Source organism: Myiozetetes cayanensis, unplaced genomic scaffold (assembly GCF_022539395.1).
Source record: "Myiozetetes cayanensis isolate MyiCay16 unplaced genomic scaffold, myiCay2020 scf1, whole genome shotgun sequence".
Classification (NCBI taxonomy): Eukaryota; Metazoa; Chordata; class Aves; order Passeriformes; family Tyrannidae; genus Myiozetetes; species Myiozetetes cayanensis.
In genome coordinates, this window is record NW_026086604.1 from 20019677 (window position 1) to 20045413 (window position 25737).

Sequence of the window (25737 nt, forward strand, 5' to 3'; positions counted from 1 at the left end):
CATTGGCTGTTGAGTAACCTCACATCATTGCTACTGGGCATGGCCTTTCTTGACAAATTCAAAGCCGTTTCACTGTTACTTTCATATTTCATGTGGTTTGGAGAAAGAGGGCTTCTGCATTATTTAAGAATCTGTTTCTTCCTCTGGGCCATTTTCCATAAATGGGGAAGCATTATGGCCTTCTGAGGAGCAGTATGCCTCAGAACCCTTTCTTCTTTTGGTGGGAAAGGATGATATTTGTTCTTATTTTTGACTCCTTCTTTACTGGATGGGTAATGTAGATGCCTCATCCAGTTCAGTTTGGCATCTAAAGTCTGAGCTGGAGCAGAATGGCCCGTGAAATTGTGCCCAAAATGGTTACTGCAAATACATCAGGTGAGGGAAGACAGCTTCATTCATTATATTAGAATGACTGATCCAGAAGAAGCCACCCCAGACTAACTGCATCAAGCAGTCCACTTCAAATCAAATAGGATTTGGTCTTCCAGGCAGCAGGTGATGCTGTCTGGTTTGCTTTGGCTGCCTTCTTCACACTGACCAAAGAGAGTGGCAGTTGCTTAAATGTTACGTCTTACAAAAGGTCAGCTTGAGTGGCCATCACTGGCAGGTTACTTATGAAAAGGAGCTGTGATTGGAAAATCCTAGTAGGCCTTTCAGGGTACAGCCTGAATTTAAGCACATCTTGTCTAAGAAATACATGCAGTGGTATTTTTCTCTGTATTTTACTTCCCTCTCAGACAGTTACAAATTTACAGGTAAGCAAAAGTTCTCTGCATGTGTGCTTACATATTTGCAAATCGTTGATATGAAAGTAAGTATCTTCTCATCAATAGTAAAAATCAACTTTGTGTAAGCTGCATTGGGAAAAAAACCTGTGGATGTGAGTAGAATTGATCACAGCTATGGAGAGAAACTGGCTGGCATCCCACATACCTTACTTCAGAGAAACCCCAGTTCAGCAAAGCACTTAAGTATGTGTTTAACTTTAGTCAAGGGAAGTTAAACACATGCTTAAACTTAAACACGTGCTAAAAGCTTTGCTGGATTGGGTCCTAGCAAGGCCTAAGACTGACTGGGTAAGGAAGCTAACGAAGGTAAAAAACCCCATCAGATTAAATGTAGCATCTTTCTCTGGGGATAGGGGAAGAGTAGAGATTCTTTCCTTCTGATAGTACATACAACTTTGTATACCAGCCATTTACAGACATGAGCATGTTATGAATCATTCAGATAAAAAACTAGGCTGTAAGTCAGTAAATACATAAATATTAAATGCCAAAATAAAGAAACTATCCTCTGTATTTCAAAAAAGCTTGTCAATTGCCAAAAAGAAGCATGCACTATGTGGTTGGGAGTAATTAGCCTCCATCTCCACAAATTACATTGTATGAGCCACTGCCAACATAAGCTTTCCATATTTTGAAATATTTTCTTCTCTCTAAATGAAACCACCCACTTTCTGAGTAATTCAGATTTTTTTAATCCCCTACAGATACATATGAGGCAGAAATAACCCTTGCCCCTAATGGAATATTAGCTCATAGAAAGAAAATTTAAACTGTGATCTACATAAACTGATTACTTGATAGAGAAAGTAGTATCCATCCTTGCCCACACTTCACCTGTTTTTATAGACAAGGGTGGTTACTGCATTCTTCAAAATCATTAATCTCACCTTCACTAAAAGGAAAAATAAACCTCAGAAAAATAAAACAAGTCATTGCCTAAGAGTGGAAAAAATATGCTATTAAAAAACATTGACGTGTGCTGTGTGCCATTTCTAAGGGAAACCGATATGGATCACTGTGGCCTGCAGTCAGAGATCTTATTCCCTGCGTAAGTTCCTACATCCATTTTTGGTGAACTGTCTCTGTGGAGCTTGCTGCTCAACACTCCCTTTCAATTCCGAAACCACGCTTTGGAGGCACCTTCCTTTCTGCTTTGACGAGGCACTGAGGCTCAGGCTGCCTGAGCAGATATCTGTGGTGGCCCCAGGTCCTAGGACAGTTATGTTTCCTCTATGACAGTTGCTGTGGGCAGTGCAGTTTTGCAATAATCCAACATAAAAATGCGAGAGGCGGTAACTGATTGGATTTCTACGTGTTTGATTTTGTTTTTAATATCCACAGCTCTGTCACTGCGAATATAACTTAATTTAAGGGTTCCTTACTCTTCAAATTCTAGAGGAAAAATGCAATAGTTAGTTATAAAATGTTATAAAGTCATAAAAATTAGCAATTTCCTATTGTAGAAAATTAATGTACATTTAATTTGCATTTGGAATTGTACAGTAAAAGCATGATTCTGAAGAAACTATTTCTGAAGGAAAAACACTCATGATTTGTTACAAAAGTTGTACACTACTAGGTGAAATCAGATTTAGACCTTTTTAGCTTTTAATAGGAAAGTAAATTAGCTCAATTGTCCCAGCATGAAAGTGATATTTACTGTATATTTATCTTCCTGAGACAATGCTTCTGTAGAAGGGGGATGGAGAGAAGCAGTTACGTGGCAAACAAAACAAGAAAATGAGGAGTACTGCAAATTTTGGCATTTCTTTTTTAATAGTGTCTTGATCGAGAACAAGCAATTCAGTGGATTAAGAAAGAAAGGCTTCCAGCATTTCTAGGAAGTGACTGTTACTTTGAATACAGGTATTGCAATCTTTTATTCTGTATTTCAGTTTTAAGTTTGTACATTACCTTCTTCTGTTTAATTAATCTTGATAGCACTCGTAAAAAGTTTTTGCCCTCCTCTCATCCTGTTTATTTTAGCATTTTAGTGATCTGGATAAAATAAATTCAGTGACCTTTTTCACTCATCATTCTGTAATTTTCCTTGACCATGAATTACATCCTATACTTCACCATTACAAAGAGGGTAAGAAGGGGGCTTACTGATTTCTAAATTGCTGTTCCTCAGAGATATCATGGTAGCAATGCATCTTTCTTTAGTCAATATGTAAGCCATATAAATAGAAGTTATGAATCCATTAAATCCATTTGGAAAAAGCACCCAGTCCTTTTCATTTCCATTATTAGTTTTGTGTCTTTGGGCCCACTGTCAGAGTTCCTTTAGCAAAGTTTTCTGTGGAATGCCATGGCACAACTGGATGATTTACTGTTATAAACTTGCTGTATTTTCCCAGATGTTCTTTCGGCAGATGTTCAGGAGGTTTACTGTGCTTTTTGGGAGGATCTACTTCTGTATCCCTTAAGGTTGTGTCTAGATGCTGCTAATTGTAGTGTGTTTCAGGGCCCAAAAGGAGAGGCAGGCTGGCAGTATGGTTCACAAAACTCATGTTTGCTGATTGTAATGACAGAGTAGTTACTGGGGTACAGACTTTTACAGTAAAAATTTAAAAATGTTTTTTATTTTCAATAACCTGATGACTGCACTTAAGTTCGAGGGGAAAAGTATGCAGAGAACGAGGAAACCATGAGAGTGTTCCATTTTACCTTTAGTAGCAGCTGTTTTATACATATCTGGGCCTCATGAAACACTAACTTTTGTCTTCTGCTGTAGCAAACTGTTTATTTGATCAAGCAGAGTTACCCAAGAGAATTATATAAAACTAACTTTAAACATGTAGATAATTTCAATTGCTGCCAGTGGTTCAAATGTGTTCCTGAATCAGAATCAGGATAAATTCAGATGCTAAAAGGGAAACTTTCATTTAAAGATGAAGACACTCCAACTGTAGAATTAAATCCTGTTTTGTCTCAAATAGTGGGCACAAATGCACCTGAGTATTCACTTGGTTGTAGGCTCAAGCATAGGCTTCATCTTCCTGTGGTTATGCATTTCTTTCTAACTTAATTAAGTTCTTCCACAGTTCTCGAGCTCAGAGCATCTTCACTATTATCATGTGATTCTAAGATTGCCTTTCCTGAACATCATCACGTTCACACTTACACGAGGTAGCTGTTCATTGAAGTGCTGTTCAGTACTGTAAGATCCTCACACAGCAGCCAGATGAACATGAGAGTGCCGGCTGTCTTGTTATCATCTGAAAGTTCGATTAGTACGATCAGTGCTGTGGCATTACTGCTGGAAGAATGTTTGTATCAAGAACTGGAGATGTAGGGTCTGGTGGTGATACAGGGCTTCTGCAATCAGGGAGAATAGTTTAATTTTAGTGAACAGAATGTTCAAGTCTTCTCACCGGGCCTGAGACTGCATAGATACATGAAAAACCATCCCAACAGAAGTCAGTTTTACTGGTAGAGGTTGATAATACGAAGGAGGCCACTATCTGTAAAGCTGGTGAACTATACAATGGCAGTACTGGCATTTACATATGTAACAGCAGGTGAAGGCTGAAATAATAAGGAGTTGGACTCAATGATCCTTGAGAGTCCCTTCCAAATAAGGATATTCTATAATTCTATTACTCTAGGAACAAAGCAGATCATGAAGTTCTCTGTAAAAATTTTATTTTTAGATGGATCAGTTTTTTTAATTACCTAGTCTGTGGAAAAATCAACTGTTTCTCTGATTAAGAGCTAAAATTAACTATTATCTCAACATTTAATTTCAGACTAGCTAAATTGATATCTCAGGTAGAATGGAGCAAGACTGGCATGAATTTCATTATAGATAGTGACTACGATCCCTGGATAAGGAAGCAAGACCTAAGTTCCCCCCATCCTGAGGAAGATGACACTTCATTGACCATGAAGAAGTTCTATGTATCACTTGGCCAGGTAAAATAAACACATTTAGTGGGCGTAACATCAGGATAGATAGAAAACATTGGGTAAAATTATTGTAACTGAGGTCACGCAACCTGTCCTGATGGGACAACTGATTCCTGGGCAAACTGGTCTAGTGGAAGGTTCCCTGTTCATGGCATGGTAGTTGGAACTAGATGATCTTTAAGATCTCTTCCAACCCAAACCATTCTATGATTGTATGATTCTCTGAAAGCTTTTATATTCAAAATTCTTTGTACTATAAAAGAAGGTCTGAGCGTTGTAATACAGGTTAAACAGAATCTGTGTTACAAGTATGCTCAGCTCCTATCATACAGCTCTCCTCACTGGCAACTATCCTTAGAGAAGTCTACACAAACAGACTGCACAAAATCATCATGGACAGTAAGCCCTCTGGTCTCAGAAACAATGCCATAAATAAAGAAATTTATCACATTTCTTTTCCTAGGCTACAGTTTCTCAGGTGAAGGATTGGTTTACATTAGCAAAACAAGGTGATTCCATGAGAACTACAGACTCATCTACACACCCTGTAGCTTCTAGTCAAATTCAAAATATTCAGTATGAAAGAGACAAATCATCAAGTGAAAAAGATAGCCTTCTGGGTAAGTAACAAGTAACCCTGTGGTTTATAACCCAACTCTGACTAGGTGGAAAGGAAAGGCATTACAAGGAATTGTTGCAAACTCCACTTATTACCTTCTGAGTATCACGTGGTATCTGAGGCTTCAGAACAGCATTTGTTTCTTTCCATAGCTATGACATTAGGTGAAAATTTGATCTAATAGCCAAGTAATTTTGTAATAGTAGTAGCTTCTTTTCTTAAGTATTTCTATGTATATATGTAAGTCTTAGTTGAGGGCTTTTTTGCCTTTTTCCCCCATTTCATGTGTTTTGCAAGATTTTCTTGTCTAGATTCTTTGGGTATTTGATTATGTATAATTTGTGTTGCAGCCATCTTCTTAAGGTATTTATGTTGGGCATTAAGGGTCTTTTGACTGCCAAGTTTTATGAATCTTATGAAATGTAATCATTTGGATTCCTGTCTATCTTCAAATTTAACTGAAATTGTTAGCAGGCTTCAAACGTTCTGGGAGAATGATATGCATACAGATGCACATGTGGACATACACCCAATTGCATAGCCCTGCCTTTGCTTTTTACACAGTAGTAAGATGAACAGAGAAGCCTCAGCTCATATGTTAGGAGCTCTCTCTGTCCCATTTTCAGAGAAAAAAATCAGCCATTCCACTTTATACTGCTGGGACCCTAGAGTCCAATGGCTGAATGGAAAATTGGAAGACATGATAACCTTAGAAGTCTGCCTTCTTCCCCAAACCATGAGGATCACCCCAGAAAATATATTGCTGATGTATGCATTATTAATGAAGTTATTCAAGTCACACTTATTTGCAGCTCATGACTTTAGCACTGATTTGAGCAGTGTTTTGAACAGAGAGGTCACAAATGCACCATTCTCGCAGAGACAGTCTGTAGTTAAAGTTCAATAGCTGAAGGTATTTGCTTGGACAATACCAATTTAAATTCCTTTCTCATTGCTTCAATTGCATCAGGGTTATCAACAGTAGTCTTGAACAACCCCTGAACCACTTTGCTTTTTATTGCTCAGGAGCTGTTGTATCTCTCTCCCTAATTGCCTCAGGTCTCCATGTTTTCATTTCATAGACCTGTGTTGAGAAGCTAAAATTTTTCTTTGTCAAGTGAAAACAACTGAAATAGTTTGGAAATAAGAAAGATATTTTAATCACACTAATTTTTATATTAATATCAACATATTTTGCGATAGATATTAAAGATATTAGGTAAGTGCAGAGCAGGGGATCTCTATGCCATGTTCCTAATCCAAGTGACTGTCTTTGACAGTGACCAGCACTGGTTAGACGTGGCTTATTTTCAGAAGAAGTTGAAAGGAATGTCTAACTGCCATTGCCATTTATGAGTAGACCACCACAGAGGGTTACATAGGCTGATAACATTACAAATGTGAATTTAGTGGATCTGAGAGATTTAGCCCTTTTTTGTCACAGCCTCATGTGGTGCACATCCTCAGAGTCTCCTCATGGACAGTGTTTTGCCTTAGTGATATAATGGAGCATGAAAGTTTATAGTTTAGCTTTAGTGACATACAGAAGATGCAGATTATTCTGTAGTTTAGACACTGTATTGATAGATGATATGAAGTTATTGTAGAGTCTCAATTTAATTATGACTTTGGGTTTTTTTTCACTTTCACTTAGATTCTGCTGTTGTTCATGATATCTTTAGTTATTCAGCTCAGTTTTACAGGGCTGACTTGTACAGTGAGGGTAGCATTAACCTAGCTAAGCAGTGTGTATAGTCAAGGTCATCTTTGCTAACATGCTCCAGAAAAAATCAATTTTCTAACAGGCTGGCAGAAGCAGAAAAGATATTTAAGCAAGTTAAAGCAGTAAGTTTCATTTTCAGTGACCATGATGGCAGTGCATGCTTAATGGCACAGAGTTGAGGGAGAGTTGGGTAAAAGGAATTAAGTAGAGGAGTGTAGACCAAAAAAACAAGGCTGGCCACTATTCTGAACTTCTTAGTTATAAAACATCTCTAAACGGAAAGAGGCCATTTCTGGGTGGCAGAACTCTGTTCCTGAACTCTTGCTGCTCTGCTTGAATTCAACAGGGAGTGAGTTTCTGAGTCATTGGGCTGAGTTTCTAGGCAGATAGCAATGACAGAAGCACCTCTGCTATTCCCTCCTCTGCAAAATGACATAGTGTGATTGTTCTGCAGTATCAAAATATAAATATGTTGCATTTTTTAACTTGGCGATGTTGATATGCAAGAGAACAGTCCTGAATCAAAAGGGTGTTCAATGATCTTTTCTGATTTAATGCAGAAGCAGGTTCCCTGTCTAAGGAATGCCAACAAGAGAGTTTCCTTTCCCCTTCAAGGACTGCATCTGCAAAAGCTGATGCTACTAGTGAGAGACCCAGCGAGGCTGAGGAGGGCTCTTCTGTGGCCATTGCTGAACCTCCTTCCCACAGGCAGTTAAGAGTTTATCTAGACCCAAAATGGGACAGTGAAGCAAAAGAAGAAAATGAACAGGAAAGAACAACTTCTCAGAAATCAGAAGAATTCATGCCAGCTTATACTCAAAAGGAACCCATTTCAGAACTGACTCACCAGCCAGCTGGTGACAGTGTTGCCCATAGTAGTGCAGAGTCACGCTTTAAACAAAGTTCTTCTCCACTTACTGCCTTGGACTCCAAGGGAGATGTAAGAAAACGAGATCCTGAAGAAGTAAGTTTAAGTTCAAGTTCTGAAAGTGGTGGGCCAGACAGCAGGGCTGCCTGGTGTATCAGTCACGGGACTTACGACACTGGCAACAGACATGAGTTTGAAAGATTCAAGAAGTTCATTAAAGGAACACTTGGGGAGAGGTACTGGTGGCTCTGGATGGATATTGAAAGACTAAAGGCTCTTAAGAACACTACAAGGCAGCAAAGGTATTTCTCATTATTTAACAGTTATTCTTATTGCTTCGACACTTGTAACCCAGCTAGATCAATGCAGGTTTTGAGATTTCAGAGTAAATTGTAATGTTTGAATAGAATAGACACAATTAAAGTAATCCTGACTGTCCTGACAAGGTGTGTCTGGAATGACTCTGCTGAAGCTGATAAAACTCTTTTTGCAGAGTCAGGTTTGCAAAATTTACATGAAGTCAGAATTGCCATATTTATTAAAGCTGTTTTAGACAGAGATTTGGAAAACAGATGGCAACAGGAAAAAAAAAGAATAAAAGAAATTAAATTCACAAGTAGGGCATTCAGTATGACGAAGCGCTTTAATGAGAGGCTCTGCTGGATTCTGATTGTCTGTTCTGAGGCACTGTACATTTTATCTTATACACAACCTGTCTCTAATTTGCAGAAAAATTGTTTTGGCTTCTGTCACTTGCAATTAAAAACATATTGCATGACAGCACTTTAATCAGTAGGATGAACTGTTCTCAGTTCTGTACGGCATCTGATACATGCTTATGTGACTATTTTTGTTGACTGCAGGCATCTCAGTAAGATGAAAAAACTGTACCTGCTGAGCAGTGGAGACTATTTCCTCACTTCAGAAATATTACTCAGACTTGATCTACTGCATGGAGATCAGTGGAATATATGGCATTTAAGACAGATTCAGCCTGAAGTAGTGAAACCTTTACTTCTTTACTGGTATGAATAAATGGACAGGAACTAAAATTCTATTGTTTAACTGATTTCCATTTTCTCTGATAAGCCTATTAGGTTTAGTTCATCTCATTTATCCCATTGAAATTATTGGAAGCAATGTCATCATTGACACACATGAATTTTTAGTTGAGCCTAAGCTACACTGCAATCTACTGAGAAGACAGGTAGAGCTGCCTTACTGAGCCCTTTGTACTTTTCTGCCAGAGCATCTGCACTGCTCTGTGTGTCTCTGCCTTGGATACCATTCAACTAAACTTTAGTCTCTAGCATAGGGAAGCCCCTCCAGGCACAGAAGGTTAATTCTATCCTAATCTATTCCCCTTACTGCTCTTCTCAAGTTTCTGAGGATGCTCTGTATATACATCTGTGCGGAATTTGGCACTGAGACTTTACTGTTCAATGTCTGTCATAAAAAATGACTTTTACATATTTACAAGTTAAGTGAGGATATAAAATCTAACCTATTTCCAAAACATAGGCTGAATTTTTGAAGATGTTCTCTCCTCCCCAGGGGGGATCAACAAATTGCAGTCATAAACTAATACCTGCAGTTATGAATTTTACTGTGGAGCCCTACATGGCGTGCAGTGACTCTGAGATTATCTCAGTTGGTTGGAGCATGGTGCTAATAACAGCAAGGCTGTGGGTCTGATCCCTCTATGGGCCATTCACTTAAGAGCTGGACTCAATCTTTGTGGGTCCCTTCCAATTCAGAATATTCTGTAATTCTCTGGTCTCTGTCCTGTGGCCTACAATCCTTTCCTGTTTTTGCTGTAGGATGGAGTGAGGCATATCCTACTGCAGAATCATAGAAAGGCAACCATGTCATGGTGTAGAATTTGCCTAAGTTTATTTATGTATAATTTGCTTTTAAATTTGGAAACGTGCAGTGTCTAAATATATCTTTAACACTAACTGATTTTTAATTCTAGGTGCATGTAGCACCATATCTTGATACAGTAAATGACATCACTGGGAAAAAAAAAAGAAGCTGAATAGCCCAGTGTTTCATGGTTTTGGAAAGTTCTACATATTAGCTTTTTTCTCCCTAGGGGCCCCAGATTTTGTGTCACTCATTCAAAAGCAATAGAAGCTGCTAGTGCAAAACTGAAGTTCTGGCACACGTGTCAAGAGAGACCAAGGGTGGACATTGATCCTTTCCCACAACTAGTGTCATTGTTACCACTGACCCAAAAGTCTTGCATACCTGGGATACAACCTTCCCTTCTTCGGGTAAGTAGGATCACAACATTTAAGAACAAAGCTTTATCCCATCAAAGACAATGACAGAACTCCTTAAATTCAATGGAAGATGAATATGGTACTTGGTTGTTAGGAAGTCAAGATTTAGCAAGCTGGTATATTGAAGATTTTTACATATAAAAATGCAATAACATTTTATTATATGTTATGGAACAAATTCCTATACATTGAGTCACATTATCTTCTCAGTTACATCCTGGCTGTTTCATAAGTCCTTTGGATAGATATTTTAGCTGAAAATTCTCAGAATTGCAAAATTAAGTATCTAGCAGTGCAGATTCTGCCCTTGAACCAGCCTTATCTTAATCCAGAGTCATTCCTACTTCACTGCAGTTACCCTGAATCTATCCCTCATGTTTGTGAAGAGGGCAGAATTCTGCTCATTTTCTATCACGACAACCCTTCAATCAGCTACACGTGGTTTTTGCTTTCTACAGAGGGCTATGAACCATACAGCACAGAGTTTTTCACAGTAGCTTGCAGGTGGCCAGTTTAGTTTTGACTGTTTTCTTCTCTGAAAGCCTGAATGTGACAGGTAACTGCAATGAAGGTTTTCAGCAACACACTGTTAAACCTTGGGACACAAGCTACTTGGAAAATGTGAATTGAAACTGTGGTTCCAGTATCAAGAACTGGATGGACTATTTCACAGTGTGTGTTAACACACACACCTCTCTTACTTTGAGTTGAATAGTTTTAGGCTTGTCCCAGTTTAAATGAGACAAGGGTCTTTTGCTGAGGGTGAGTTAGGAGAAAAGACCCAAACTTTTCTCTCTAAGCAATTATAAATCTAAAATTAAAAGGCTCCGATTGAAGGAAAAGAACAAAATTATGGAAAAGGAAAAATAACAGCCCTTTATTAAAAGTATGTGTGTATTAACAGAAACACCAAAAAAAAACAACAAGTAAAACAACCAAACAACACTCCTATACCCACAAACAACCCCTTCAAACCCAAACCGATAAACCAGCAAAGGAAGAGTAAACAGTTCAATTTCTGTGCCCCTTGGTGCAATTCCAACCACAGTCAATAGGAGGTGCTGTTGGGTCACTGGAGATGCAAAACTTGTAATGTCCTGTACCATTCACCAGGTGGCGCTGTTGGGTCACTGGAGATGCAGAACTTGTAGTGTTCTATTGTAGTCACCAGGTGGCGCTGTTGGATCACTGGAGGAGCAGAACTTGTAATGTCCAGTGCCCGTCACCAGGCGGCGCTGTGGGATCCTTGGTTGCTGCCACGTGGGATGGGGGAAAAAACAACACCCTCCAGGGTATGTCGGAGGAAAAAAAACCACCAAAAAAAAAACCCCACCTCGGTTCCCCTCCCCTTCTCACACTGGGAAAGGAGAGAGGGAGTGGGGGGGAAGGGAAAGGAACTAAAAAAAACAGCAATCAAACAGAAAGTTCTCCCAATGGAAGAAAACTCACGATCTTCAGCTGGTTAGAGTTTGCTTTAAGCAGGGCCTACAGCCAGCAACAGCTGAGCAGAGAGCAGCAGCAAACTCCCCTCCGACAGGAAAAAAGAAACCCAGGTAGCATCTGCAGCTCGCAGCAGGTCCCGAGCCCACCGGCACACCAGCCTCTCCTCCCCACCTGCGTTCCAGCCACACCCCCAGCCCACCAAAATTCCTCCTCCCCCCATTGCCCCAGAGACGAGAGAAAAAAGTAGACCTTAGCTCCTCCATCTGCCCGTTTCTTAGGAGACTAATCTCTGGGCAATTAGTGGATCGGCTGATTCTTTTGTTCACCTGATAGCTACCTGATGGCCTATACACAGGGCACACACGGCAGGGGGAAGGGAAAGAAAAATTCCTTGCTAAAATTGGAACTGTGACAAGGCTAGAGTTACTTCCTTTGAAATCTAATTCATGGAGATAATGGAGGAAAACAGTGTGTCACATTTCCTGTTCAGAAGAAACTGGGTTCAGGAGCCAGATTCCTGTTGCTCACAGCAGGAATGGGAGCAAGGTCAGGCAGACAGGATCCTAACTCTGCAGGTTTTCCATCCCCTGTTGAACTCAGCACTTGACAAAAAATATGAACTGGCACCATGAACCTCACAGAATCAGCAGATAGCCCATTTCTTGCTCCTATTTTTTTTTTCTATAAAAAATGTGGGCTTTGGATCTTGCAGTTACACTGTGATTGCAAAGCTTAGAAAGAGCAGTAACTCTGGGTGAATTTCTGAGGGCACTCTGAATGCAACTGGCATCTCGAAGAAGTCATGATTCTGTTCAAAATAATTGGTGATGATGTGACAGAATGCCCCCTTTCTCTCCCAGTCTGAGTGATTGTTTCTATCTTACAGTGAGCTAACCTAAGGTAATCTTTGTAAATTTTCACAAAATGTGTTCACATGCCCTCCACCTGGCATCCTCTGTAATTCTGTACAAAGTGCATGTAACATATTTCTACCTGTTAAAAATGTAATTTTTAAGCTATAGGGGTTATTAAGGTATGCTGAAAAATCTTGGAAGATATTCAGAGACTTTTGCAATTTGCAGTTTTACATATTGTGATTGACAAGGAAAAACAGTCCTGAAAACCCTTGAATGTTTTTGAGCAGTTAATGAGACGACATTAAGAAAACACAAAGCTGGAAAAATAATCAAAATTGCCTTATTTTTCTGTAAATTCTTTTAGAAAAGTAGAACAAACTCACCAATGACTTTATTAAAACTAGCTAATCCAAATTTCTCTTTGAAGAGATCATCAAGATTACTACCTACCCTGACATCAAGTCAGAGTACCCAACAGGATGACATTCCTAGCAGTAGAATGTGGTAAGTACAATTCCCTTGTATATCTTTCTGCACAACCATTATACCTAAAATATTTATGAAAGTATTTTAGATCCTACTGTTTTCATGAATACTTTTCTTTAATGTAAAAATCTGCTTAGTGAAGCACAGTTATGGTACAGATTGTATGTGTGGAGAATTCCTCCCTGGCTGATTATTTTCTCATTTGTTTGTGCCACAAACAAAAATAAACCCACAAAAGGGTTTATTTCCCCAAATACAAGTATTTTCTCTTACGTAATAGTTGATATTCTCTACATACATTCATATTCTTTTAAGCTGTTTCAAGCACTAGCCCAGCTCTCAAACTCATGCTGTGCCAGTGATTTCCACAAAGCCACATGAAAAAGTATTCCTCTATATTTTTTCCCATTTATCGTAAATTTTAACTCCATGTACTTTTTCCTCTACTATTCACTGTGTCATTCCACCTCTTTTGTGCCCCTTCTTATGTGTTTATTTTATAAACAGTCCTAGATTTTTCTTCAATATGTGTTGAAAAATTTTTGTTTGTGATCCAGGTCAAAGTCAGTGAGCACAGACATGATTCATTGCTTAGCTTTGGATGGCACCAAAGATTCAAGGTACCAAGGTTATAGAAAGTACACCTATGCTGAGTTGCTCCGTGTGAGTACTGCTTGAAAATATTGGTTGTCTTGAATCATGGGTTAAAACACTTTATTCTGCAGTATTAAACATGAAGTAGTCAATAATGGGGAGGAATTGGGGTGATTATATGAATGTCAGTGCTTTATGCAGAGGTACAATTAGAACAGCAGCATTTTCTCTGTGGTGTCTTTCATAGGAAATCATGGCACGCACTGAGGTTTATTTTCACTAGAAAGTGTTGATCTTCTCCATAGCGACCATGTGTTCAGTAGGATATTTTAGAAAACTCTGGATAAATGCTTCGGTGGAATTGTTGCCTAGGGAAGGATACCTGACTTAAAATGAAAACTGAATCTGCCTTACAAAGTCATTAAAATAGTAACATCATAAGAGGAAAAGGTTTCATTTGTACAGTCCCTCTTTATTACTTATATACTTCATTCTTTTCTTTGTTGAATTATTGCCTGCTAAGCAGATCCTCAGTCAAACAAACCTCAGGAGAAACAGGCTGCACAGAACAGCCTTTTCTTAGTAACTGCTAAAACGCTGACAAATAGAACATGTGAGATGTCAACATCTGGCAATCAAAAATATATCCAAAACCTTTCTTGTTTGTGGAACAGTCTCAAAACAACCTGATGTTTCATGGTGCTATTGATACCCATGGTCTCACAATTAAAAGAAAAAACATATTATGAAGTGTGAGCCCATTTACATGTGCATGGAGCACAATTGTTTGCTTTGCACATCAAAACAATACTTTGTTTATTTCTTCACTGCATTCATTTTACTCCTGTGTTAACTTTTACAGGAAAAAAAGAGGCTAGTCTTTGCAATTAGGGGACAATTGCAGTTAAAAATGTATATACAGGAAAAGATCATGCCATGAACTATCAGTTTTTAGGCATCATCACGGAGAGAGGAAAATACCATCCATTTACGCTCACAGGGCTAGATTGGAACTTACAGTCCGGACCCCACAATTTGCCATCACAAATATAATGCAGAGGGGAATGCAGGGATTAGTAGTTTAACTTCATACTGGGAAGGGATATCTACCTACTCTGCTTCACAAGTCTGGCTTTTCCCTGCCCTTCTCCATCCCTGTTATTGTTTGGAAAGAAGCTGGTTGCCATCCACCACACTCATCTGTTTCCACTTCTGCTATCAGAGACAGCAAGTCAGCCAAAGTTTCTCTCTTGTGATCATCAGAAGCTAATTTACTACTTACAGAAGCCTCCTCTGGCTTCTCTATGAGCATTGACAAAATGGATGTATTCTTCCTCAAATGCTCTAGGAGCCTGCCACAGTAAAGAGCATGGATTTCTTGCTCCCTGGATTGCTCATGATTTTGTTGATGATGTCAGTGATGTAAGCCCAGAAGACATCTTTTGTTCCATGATAGTTAAATGTTTTGAATCTTGACCAAATAGCCACCTGTTAACTTCTCTTAATTCAAAACACAGTAGCCTGAGCTAAGACAACTCTTGTCAGCTAAGATTGCATATGTAGTAGAAAATGGAGTCTAGTTTCATGGGATAAAGATACTAATTGAACACACTGCATGGCTCTCCATTGCAATATACTGACATTTGAAAATAATGAAAGCCTGTTATTCCTCGCTGTATAATTATGTTTTATTTGTCCAGGGGAAAAGTGCTGCTGGCAGTGTTGTCTTAGGGGGATCAAGAATGGAAAGCATGCTGCAGTCTCTTTATTTGGAGAACAGAGCAGGCTACTACTTCACACAATTCTGTGAGGAGTCCGGGAATAAGGTATGAACATTTTCCTACTCTGTGATAATTTAGTCCACAATTGACTGAATGCCAAGTTATAGAGGGCAGCCAGACTGAAAAAAAAATGGAGAAAGAAAGATTGATGACTGGATGAATTATTACTTGTGAGACTTCAATCCCTCAACAACAATAAACTGTTCATATGTATATGCAAACTAATGACAGGTCTTAACCAAGCTGTCAGATTCTAACTGTCTCAAACCTATTGGAATTCTGATTGTACCATCAGGGATAAAAAAAAAAGACTAATCATTTTTAAAAACTAGCCTTTAACTTGGCAGAAAAAATGAGGTCTTAACCCACAAAAACATTTTTTAAAAAGATGGAAAATCTGCTATGTTATTACTCACTATAATCTGCTTCCTTCTTACTTGTTGGGTTAGTGATGTCCAAAATCTCCAGTGTTTTAAAAACGTTCTTCTGCTTCCATGAAGCTCTTTGGTTTTCTGAGAAACATAACACTATTTCTTCTCTCCAGTCAGCAGATCCATCATTCATTGCTGGGTGTAAATTGAGGATTGGTTGGAACGAGTTATGAATCTGAGTCAATGTTTAGTGGCTTTGCAGAAAAATTGAGTCTTTAGGGGAGATTTGAATGCAATCAAGATGGACATCTGTTTCACTGCTGGCACAACCCAGAATCTAGCAGCAGTAGCTAGAAATGCCTTTGGCTACTACAAGACGAGAGCCAATGTTTCCAAAGCTGAATACCTTCAGCTAAAAATGTGAAGTGTGTATAGATAGAAATCTAAATAAAAGAAACTTAGTTTTTCATTGCATCCACCCTTGTGTCCTCTAGCCTTTGCAGGTGCCAGACTCCTTTGAAAATTATTTGCTTAAAGTTTTCACCTGTGGAACCTATTTCAATCATATGCCAGATCTGGAAGGCTGCAGTTTGTGGAGCAAACTTCCCTACCCTTGTCTTTTTGGAACACATTCTTTATTGGCTAGCCATGGGGGTTTCAGGATATTTTTAAAGTCTGAACCCCATAAGCACATGATTAAAACAGAGGACGTGGGGAAAGATCTAGACTTCTGAAAGATCTTTTGCTGTTCAAGTTTATGAAATGAGGCCAAGACTCTGTGTCTTAGAAATGCATGTAATAAAAATGTAATGATAGTCTCAGTAACATATGTCAAGTACATAGTATTTAATTGTTTTGCTTATTGCTGCAAAATGCTATTTTACCATGGCACAAACTATACATGTCCATTATCAGCATTTCTTCTTTAGCACTGGCTTTATGCCACTGAAGTGTGGTTACTCTTCAAATGTTAACTACAATGTTAAAGATTTTAATGGCCAATTATGCATAAAGGATACAATAAAAGATAGAGTATCACAGTGATGATGCCATTAAATATGTTGTCCTTCTGCCAGTATGCAACAGAAGATTAAATTCATCTTAAATTGAGCTTGATTTATGATGACCCCAAGGCGCTAAATAATACTTGCATTGGAAAGTCAACTTTGTATAAAGCTGTGATATTTGGGTAGCAATGACTTACAATATTTTTCATCTTTAGTTGTGGAAGAACTGTGTGTACTTTTGGTTCGACCTACAGGCTTATCATCAGCTTTTTTACCAAGAAACTCTTCAACCTTTTCAAATATGCAAGCAAGCTCAAGTAAGTTGTAAATAATGTGTTTTCCTTTCACAAATACATTTGCTCATTCCCTTCACAAATGGCATTTGTGCAGTGCAAAGTCTGAAAAGAAGATAGAAAGTAGAAAAGTTTCTAAATCTTGACAACCGACACCAAAGTAAATCTGTGTTGTGGACAATAAAAGAAGCTCTTTGGATTGTTTCCATAGAATTTCTTGATTCAAACGTTAAACATGCATAGTTTGACTTCTAGGCTCTGCTGCCTGTTCCCAGTTTTATCTGTTATACTCAGTTTACCTAAACTCCCCTTTGTTACTTTGCGTCATATTTGGAAACTGTCTGCTTAATGTTAACATCAGAGATAGCATTTTTTCTAAACCATCTAATTGGGCTGTACCTTTCCTTCCATCTCCTGTGTGGGTTAGAATTGTGGATCTCACAGTCCAGACCTCAGATAATGACCTCAGTAATGAAAATGGATCTTTGTCAGTCTGGTTTTAATTTTTATGATTGTCGGGGTATCATTATTATCTTTTAATGATTGTCATCCCCCAAATAGATATTTAGACCCTTATTTAATGTCAAGTGGAACTCATATTTCCTGTAAATGAGTATTCTTAATTGAGCATGCACTTTAAATCAGGGTATAAAACAAAATTAAACTGCTTCACCGCAGTGGTGCTAATGGCTGTCACTGACAGAAAAGTAGACCTATTCTGTCAGGGAAGGAAACTGCAGCAGTGTGATATCATTAGAAGAACTCCAAGGAACTTTTCAAATCACTTTGTGAAACTTTGGTATGATTTTCCTCTTTAAACCTTGCGTAGGAGTATATCCTATCTGAATATTTCAATATTCAAAACATATACTATGTAATAGAGCAAGGCTACTTCACATGTTATTGGAACAAATATCTGTAGAGAGCAGGTGAGAATAATCTCTTGATATGGCTTATGTTACTAAGCATCTGGACATCCTTGAATTTGTCTTCTTTTCCTTCTTGGAGGTTTTACTGGGGCAAATGACGGAATTTTGCATATTTGTCCAGAATTCTCACCTGAATCGGTGTTATTTGTACAGAAACTCCAAGCAGAGGCTGAGGCATGGATTCTTCCTTCTCTCCTGTGTGGGTAAACTGAGCTGCTACCCTACTTAGTTGTTTTCCACTCCAGCTCTATTTATGGCATGAGGCTGCAGGCAACTGAATGTACCCTTAAGCCTGACTGTCTCCTGTATCTTCCCAGGCCTGTTTGTGGTGAGGGACCCTGCTCACAGCAGACATGGAAGTTACCTAGGCTGTCACCATTTTCCTATATATTTTGTTGCAGGCCAAATCTTAGGTTACGGTCCTTGATGGTTTTTAATTTGGTTTCATTTCACAACAGCTTACATTGTTTCTGCAGTGGTTGCATGGCTGAACATTAAGGCCCAGGAGTTTTTTTACTTCTCTTATTTCCAGTGCTGGCCTGGTGGTGACAGCAGAACATCGTACAATCGGTGTTACCAGGCGATTGCAGAGAGTACGTACACATAGGCATTAAAGTAAATACATCAAAACGAAATATGCGAAACTGTTCCATTAGCATAACTAACAGCTGAAATGTAACATAACAAATCAACACATGTGCTGCAACATTTGGTATCATTCTTAAGTTTGCCTTTTAAGGCTGCAGAAAAATTATACTTGTTTTCATTGGAATATGGTAAAGAGTCAAGCTGCAACCGATCTGCAGGGTCTGCTTGGGGAAGAGATGCCTTCCCAAATTCTGCGCTCACCTTTGGCTCAACAAGACAGTCATTCCAAATACTCCTAAGAGAATGTGGACCAGATTTGCATGACACATTATCTTACATATTTTGCTATTTATAACAGAAAGGGACGTGCGGAGTATCCTGTATGGGTTCTGCCTGCTTCCTCTTAGAAACCAGAACAAATCTGGATTGCTATGTATCTACTACTCATTTGTTTCATTTGTTGGGCATTGTTATCTTATATGATAGAGTAATAAAATGCGTTCCAAGGTGCATATGCATTCATCCAGGGAAAGAAACTACAGTGAGAATGAAATCTGATAGTTAAGAATGATGGCAAGCAATTATGGTAATCATCCAGGAACATATACAGTTATTCACTATATACGTGAACAGGAGTCTAAAAAAAAATTAAAAATAAAACCAATAAAGAAACACATAATGTAGGTTTTGATTTTAAAAAAAGTTATTTAGAGTTAGAAAATTTAATACAGTTGTGGGAAGTACAATATTTTAACACTAGAATCAGTTTAGAATCAGGGAGTTATCATTACTGTGAACTTCTAGGGTCAGACACAAGATTTATATTAGTGGGAAGTGATGATGGAGGTTAAGGCAGTTTAGCCTCTTTGTTTAAGACCAGTCAGTGCACTGCATGCTTCCATCATATGATTCTGTCAAGCAGCTGCACAAGCCCCTCGTTTAGATCAGAGCAATATCCATGCTTTTGGGCAGCAATACAAAGCACTTGGACTTAAATCTTTCTTGCCTTTCTTATTTCACACCAAAACCTGTACGGTCCCTGATTTGAGAAGTCATAAATGAGGCCAAAGTCTTAATCTGAATTTTCTAAGCTTTTCGTGTATTCAGGTTTGTGCCATTTTAAGTAATTTCAATATACAAACTGACCAGATTTCCAGATACAGTTCTGGGTTCAATCCATGACTTATTCTAATAAATTTATAAGAAAATTTATGGCTGTCAGGTAGAAAAATTCTTCATGTTTTTCAATAGGAACAAAACAATTAATTGACAAAGTATGATATGTACTTGACATCAGATGCTTCAGATTTTTGTATGACTGTGTTAACCTATAAGTTCATTTAATGTGATTTTTCCTGTTGATCCCTTAGGAGATTGGCTAATACAACAGTTCCAATATTCTGCTGATATTCAGAAAACCACAAGAATTCCATTATATGGGAATCAAAAAAGGCTATGAATATTACTTTTTAAATAATAAAATGCATCTTGCAAACCACATTGCCCAGTGTTGAAGGCTGTGAACACAGACAATTTTCCACCATTGAGGGCCTGATTCTTTGAGTTTGGAAAAGTGCATTCCTAAAGCTAGATTAACCACCTCTAAATTTCTGCTTCATACGTGTTGCCTGCCCTATTGTTTCTGGAAAAAAATATCTCTCTCTATTATGCTGCAGTTTTGAATGTGAAATTACACAGGACTGGGGGCAGTTCTGCAGGTAGAGCAGTGTGCAAAGGCAGTCCCTAGAATGGCAATATATTATGACAGTGTTTATGTCAATAGTTTTTGGCCAAAGCTTCCTTAGTCTGGGCAATTTCTGATTGCAGGCTGATATTTTTTGTCAGCTCTGAAGAAGACTGACAACATACTCATTAACCTATTTCATATAAAATCATAGGGCAAAGGAATTCTGCCCAAGGAACTTGTGGCATGTTTGTTTTAACTTAATTCTTAAAACTATGCAAAAATGATCACCCATTTAAAGAACCAAGTTAGATGTGTGTTAAAATATTGAGGACATATTCTTGAAACTTTTTACCAATTTACAAATCTCTTGTGTGATTTTATGAGTCATAACAGGTGGAGCAATGTAGTCCTAATGACAAATAAAATGGTTAACCCCTCTTTAAAAAGTCTATTTTTAATAAACTCTTTAAAAGTCTATATATCATTGGTCTTGTCCCTTGTAATTTGTCTGTTTTATACATTAACTGGTTTTGATCAGACTACAACAGGATTTAACTAAAACTTTACTAGTGTTAGGGTTCTTAGAAAAAACTTTCAACTTTAAATTTAAATTGCTATGAATGTAATTAACGCCGTCTCTATTAAATTTAAATATATTTGGGGACTTACTGAGAAGGGCATAATTTAGAATAAATGTGGTCTTGTTCTTCAGCTAGGACTCTTCCTGTGGATGTCCTTTTCCCTGACCTTCCCCTTACACCTGTGTATCTTTATTGCACTGATAATTTTTTAGTGCACAATAGCCTCAAAACATCTTTGTTTTCAGTGATCAGATCTATGTAGAAAGGGTGTGGAATCCTGCATAGACAATAAATATGGTAATTGTAAAAAGTGCTAAGTGGGGATGGATGTCAGCCATTGATACCCTGTATTCCTCAGTGACCTAATACCAGGAGAATCTAAAGGGTTTGTTTCGAATTGTAAAGCTCCAAAATAATGGGGATGTACTCTAGTGCTGTTGCTATTTGAGAGAAGGAGTCTAATAAATCAGAATTTAATTTAATACAAACAGAAAGATAGTTATTTAATGTACTCAAACGTTCTCGCCCAGTGTTTGAAATCTAAGCACACCAGTGCTTTATTACTGCTTGAACACAGAGTAAATGTATCATTTTCTTCTTTTCTATTGCTTTGTACATCTGCTAGTTACAGCTGACTTTTAGCAAAAAGAGGAAAACGAGAATTATTATATTCCTGAATTCTTCATTGTCAAGCCTCTGGTAATAAATAGTAAAGATGGACTTGTCACTGCCATCCTGGAGAGAAATTCTGATTTATGATACTAAACTGATCCCTGACTGTATATTTGAAAATTAGTTGGACTTTGAGAATGTAAAGAAGAGAAAATACTTATATGAAATATATTATGGCAGCATCTTTATTTCAGTTGAATTCCTAGGTGCACTCAGAATCATGATGTTTTATAAAGATATGCTGGAATATCCTCTTCCAAGATATCCCTGGAAGAAAGTGTTTTTCTCTGAGTTTTCAATGTTCATTTTCACAGCAATTTGTAAATTAGAAAATTTATGAATTTAGAAAACAGGAGTTTTACTTAGGGGATTAAGTAAGTTTGAAAAAAAAGAAATGAAATAAATTAAAAAATTACTCTATGCTTCAAGAGTGAGCTGCTAGTGAAAAGGAAACATTCTTCAGATTCAGTTTTCTTCTCTTTGTACATGTTGAATGACAAACTCTGTATGCTTTAGATAAAAAGCATATTGTAAACCTTTCTTTGGTAAGGACTTAGACCTCAGTTGTGCAGTGGAATCTCGTACATGGATCCTGTACTGTGATGGAGTCTCACCAATGTCAAAAAGCTATGTAAGAGAATCTCCACACAGAATATCATGTAATTTTTCACTAATTTTAACCTTAAATTTACAAATTACCACCTATTCAGAAAAGCCAGATACCCTCAGTAGTTGGCCCAGCACATAGTCTGCAAAGCAACAATGTGACTTCATGAGCAGTGCAGTTGCTGTAAAGATTGTAGCTATCTGAATCTAAGAATCAGTCAAAGATCTCCAGGAGAAAATTGCATTAAACATTATTTTTGGATCTAACCATTTTAACAAGCAGAAGTAAAAATGGCAGGGTGATCCGTTATAGCAATAACTGAATTTTGGACAAAGTAGTAATACTGGTAAAAAATAAGTTTTACTGGTAAAAAATAAGGTAGTTTTACCAGTAATACTGGTAAAAAATAAGTGTAATTAGATATACGTTCAGGGCAGTGGGGGGCAAACATGCATTAATTTCTCCTTCAGCAGTCTGTGACCATTGAAATGGATGATGACTAAGAAACAGTTTTCTTCTCTTTTATTGCAGTTCCTTTATGCAACTTACATTGCCCCATCTGCCAGTATGGACATTGGACTTCATCAGAATAAGAGAAACACGATTTATCAGAAAATGGACCCGGCTTTTGAGGACCTTTTTGACCCAGCAGAAGAATATATTCTCACTATTCTCCTAGAACCATGGATGAAGATGGTGGAAGCAGACAAATATACTTATGGAAAGGTAACAGATCAGGATGACACCATGAAAAAGTCTTATGTCAGGAAAGAAAATCACGAGATCCTTTATATGCAATCCTGTTATATTTATAGTCAGGAAGGGAGAAGTATTACAAGATGTTTTGCTTACCCACTCCTTTCTATGTTGATATGTCAAACTTCTTTTGGGTGCCACAATATAGGAAAGATGCAAAGCTATTAGAAAGTACTCAAAGGAGGACTAAGAAAATGGTGAACGGCCTAGAGGGGAAACCTTATGAGGAGTAGCTGAAGTCACTTGTTCAGCCTGGAGAACAGACTGAGGGGAGACCTCATCGTGGTCCACAGATTCCTCACAAGGGGAGGTGGAGGGTCAGGTTCTCATCTCATCTTTCTGGTGACCAGTGACAGGATCTGAGGGAATGGCATGGAAGGGTGTCAGGGGAGATTTAGGTTGGATATTAGGAGAAGGTTCTTCACCCAGAAGGTCGTTGGGCACTGGAACAGGCTCATCAGGGAAGTGGTCGTGCTCCCAAGCCTTCCAGAGTGCAAGAGGCATTTGGACAACACTCTAAGGAACGTGGTGTGATCGTTGGGGAGGTCCTGTGCAGGACCACGAGTTGGGCTTCGATGATACTTTTGAGTCCCTTCCACCTCAGGATATTCTGTGATTCTGTGGTTCTAATTTCAAGTCTTTAACATCTCTGTTGTATGTGGAAGGAGAGACTTATAATGAGGAATAAGGAATTGGAGGGCAGGATGTTAGTTCTTGTTAGTTTTTCTCCACTATGACCTTAAATGTAGCATCTCCAGTTTACAGGAAATATCATCATTTATTTCTGGTACTTCTGTCAACTTGTAATGAGAACATGCTTGCATTGCCTTCTGCAAAACATTTTGAAATCCTAATTTTGATACTATATCATGCATGCATGTATGAACAACTAGGTGAACAGATACCTAAAATCAAAGTTGAGAATGATCTTCTAGTAGGTGGTGGCCAGTATTAAACATTTAAGAATGGATTATTAGAAGAGAAAAAACCCCCACACAGCAGTATGCCAGCTTCATCACTTTGCAAGCAAGGAAGTTCATGGAGCAAAGATGTTATCCACATTTTTGTGTCTAATAATCTTTAATGAGGGACTTTTTTCCACATGGGTTTATGTAAATGTGTCTTGAGTGATATATTTTCAGCCTCAGTGTAGAAGTGGGTTCCATGGTTTAGTCACTCAATAGGAGAAAAAAGTACTTATCTTGATTTGTTTGCAAACCCCTCCCTGGTAATTTCCCCTGGTGCCCTAGTTTTATATGTCATGACGAACGAGTGAACAGTTGTTGTCTTCTCATATTCACAATGTTGTTATGCTTTTACAAGTTTCTGTTGTATCCCACTTCAGTTATACCTCCTTGAAACTCAAGACTGTTAAACTTCTTCTCTTACGGAAGTTCCATACCTTTGTTACACTTATAGCCCCATCTCTATGTGCTATTTTACATTCTTTTGATGTGATACAAGCAGTACTCAAGGTCTGGATGCACTAAGGATTATCCAGTGGCAGAATCATGTTTTCTGTTTTGCTCTTTGTTCCATTCCCAATTGTTCCTATCATTCTAATTGCCTTTTGACTCCTGGTGAACTTTGAGTGGATGTGCAAAATGCAAGCTAATAGTCATCTGTGGTGTTTCCAAATCTCCTTCCCAAGTAATAACAACTAATGGAAAGCCCTCATTTGGAGCTCATTGGAATGACTTAATGTTTATTATCATTGAATTCAGCTGCCCTTTTATCATGCAGATGCTAAAGTGTCCTGAAATCCTGCAGCTTTTCACAGTCAATTTAATTTTTTTGCTCTGTGGAATCATTTTGCAAACTTTGTTGTCTCCTCACTCACCTCCTTTTCCAGATAGTTTCTGAATGTTTAAAAGAACAACCTCGGTGAAGATCCCAGTGAGACTCCAGTAAGAACCCCACCCTATAATGAAAGTTATTTATTTCTTTGGTTTTGATTTTCTACCTTCTAATTAATTCACAAGAGGACTTTACCTCTCATACTATGATAACATAATTTCCTTAGAAACTTTGAGAGTTTGAACACTGATAAAACTTCTTAAGATGAAATATACTAATCCACATCTGCAAAATATTTTCTTCACTTTTCAGCATATTTTTTAACCTTTCAGATAATTTTTTTTCCTAAGCTATTTCAGCTATAATTCTTTATGACTTGTGGAGCACTGTGTAATTGATTGATACTTCTGTGAATCCGAAATTTTATTTACTTTCTATCAGACTAGTTTTAGTCTTTTCTAACTATGTATTTTCTGTGTGTTATGAGTACTAGTTGTCTAGTATCTGCTGCTGGTTCTCACCAAGCCAAATCATCAGCTCAGTCGAGTATTTTTATACGTAATTTTTGTATGAAAAGAAGTCTGCTTTTGAGCTCTCTCTGAATACAGAGTTGTCACTGCTTCTGGAGATGGAAGCATTCTTCCAAAGTAAGAATTGAAAATATATACTTTTCCTTTAAAGTTAATATATGTGCCAGTTTATGTATCCTAGAGTTAACCGAGGGATAATCTGTTGTCCTTTCAGTTTAGAGGATGCGTTGCTTTACAAATGTAGTTACGTGCAGACTTCTCAGTGCTCTAATAACACAAACATCTTAATCAGAGCACAAAAAACCAGAACTAAGTACTTTTGACTGCACAATACATGTGTTTGTGAAGAGTTATAATACACAGACATAAAACAACCTGTTCTAGGAGGCACTAGAGTCTCTTTGTACTAGGCGCAGGCTGATACTTAGGCACACTCCTTCCTAGACAAGGTCTGCTTTGTATTTTGTTCAGTCCCTGGCTCTACTCTTCCCCTTTGTTCTACCCTATAGCAGGATATATTTGGCCCATAATGAAACAAGATATTTTATCAAGAATTAGGTGAG

General features: G+C 38.0%; 1 protein-coding gene across 1 annotated transcript in view; it reads left to right on the forward strand.

The window, feature by feature from the left end:
* RGS22 (regulator of G protein signaling 22) overlaps window positions 1-25737 on the forward strand; it is a 63560-nt gene that overhangs the window by 15330 nt on the left and 22493 nt on the right. Inside the window, exons 5-15 of the mRNA XM_050315318.1 lie at window positions 2569-2654; window positions 4541-4706; window positions 5164-5320; window positions 7603-8212; window positions 8774-8935; window positions 10006-10186; window positions 12923-12999; window positions 13539-13644; window positions 15276-15401; window positions 16950-17051; window positions 22623-22817. Of these exons, the coding sequence (XP_050171275.1) occupies window positions 2569-2654; window positions 4541-4706; window positions 5164-5320; window positions 7603-8212; window positions 8774-8935; window positions 10006-10186; window positions 12923-12999; window positions 13539-13644; window positions 15276-15401; window positions 16950-17051; window positions 22623-22817 (1968 nt within the window). The remainder of the gene's footprint in view (window positions 1-2568; window positions 2655-4540; window positions 4707-5163; window positions 5321-7602; window positions 8213-8773; window positions 8936-10005; window positions 10187-12922; window positions 13000-13538; window positions 13645-15275; window positions 15402-16949; window positions 17052-22622; window positions 22818-25737) is intronic.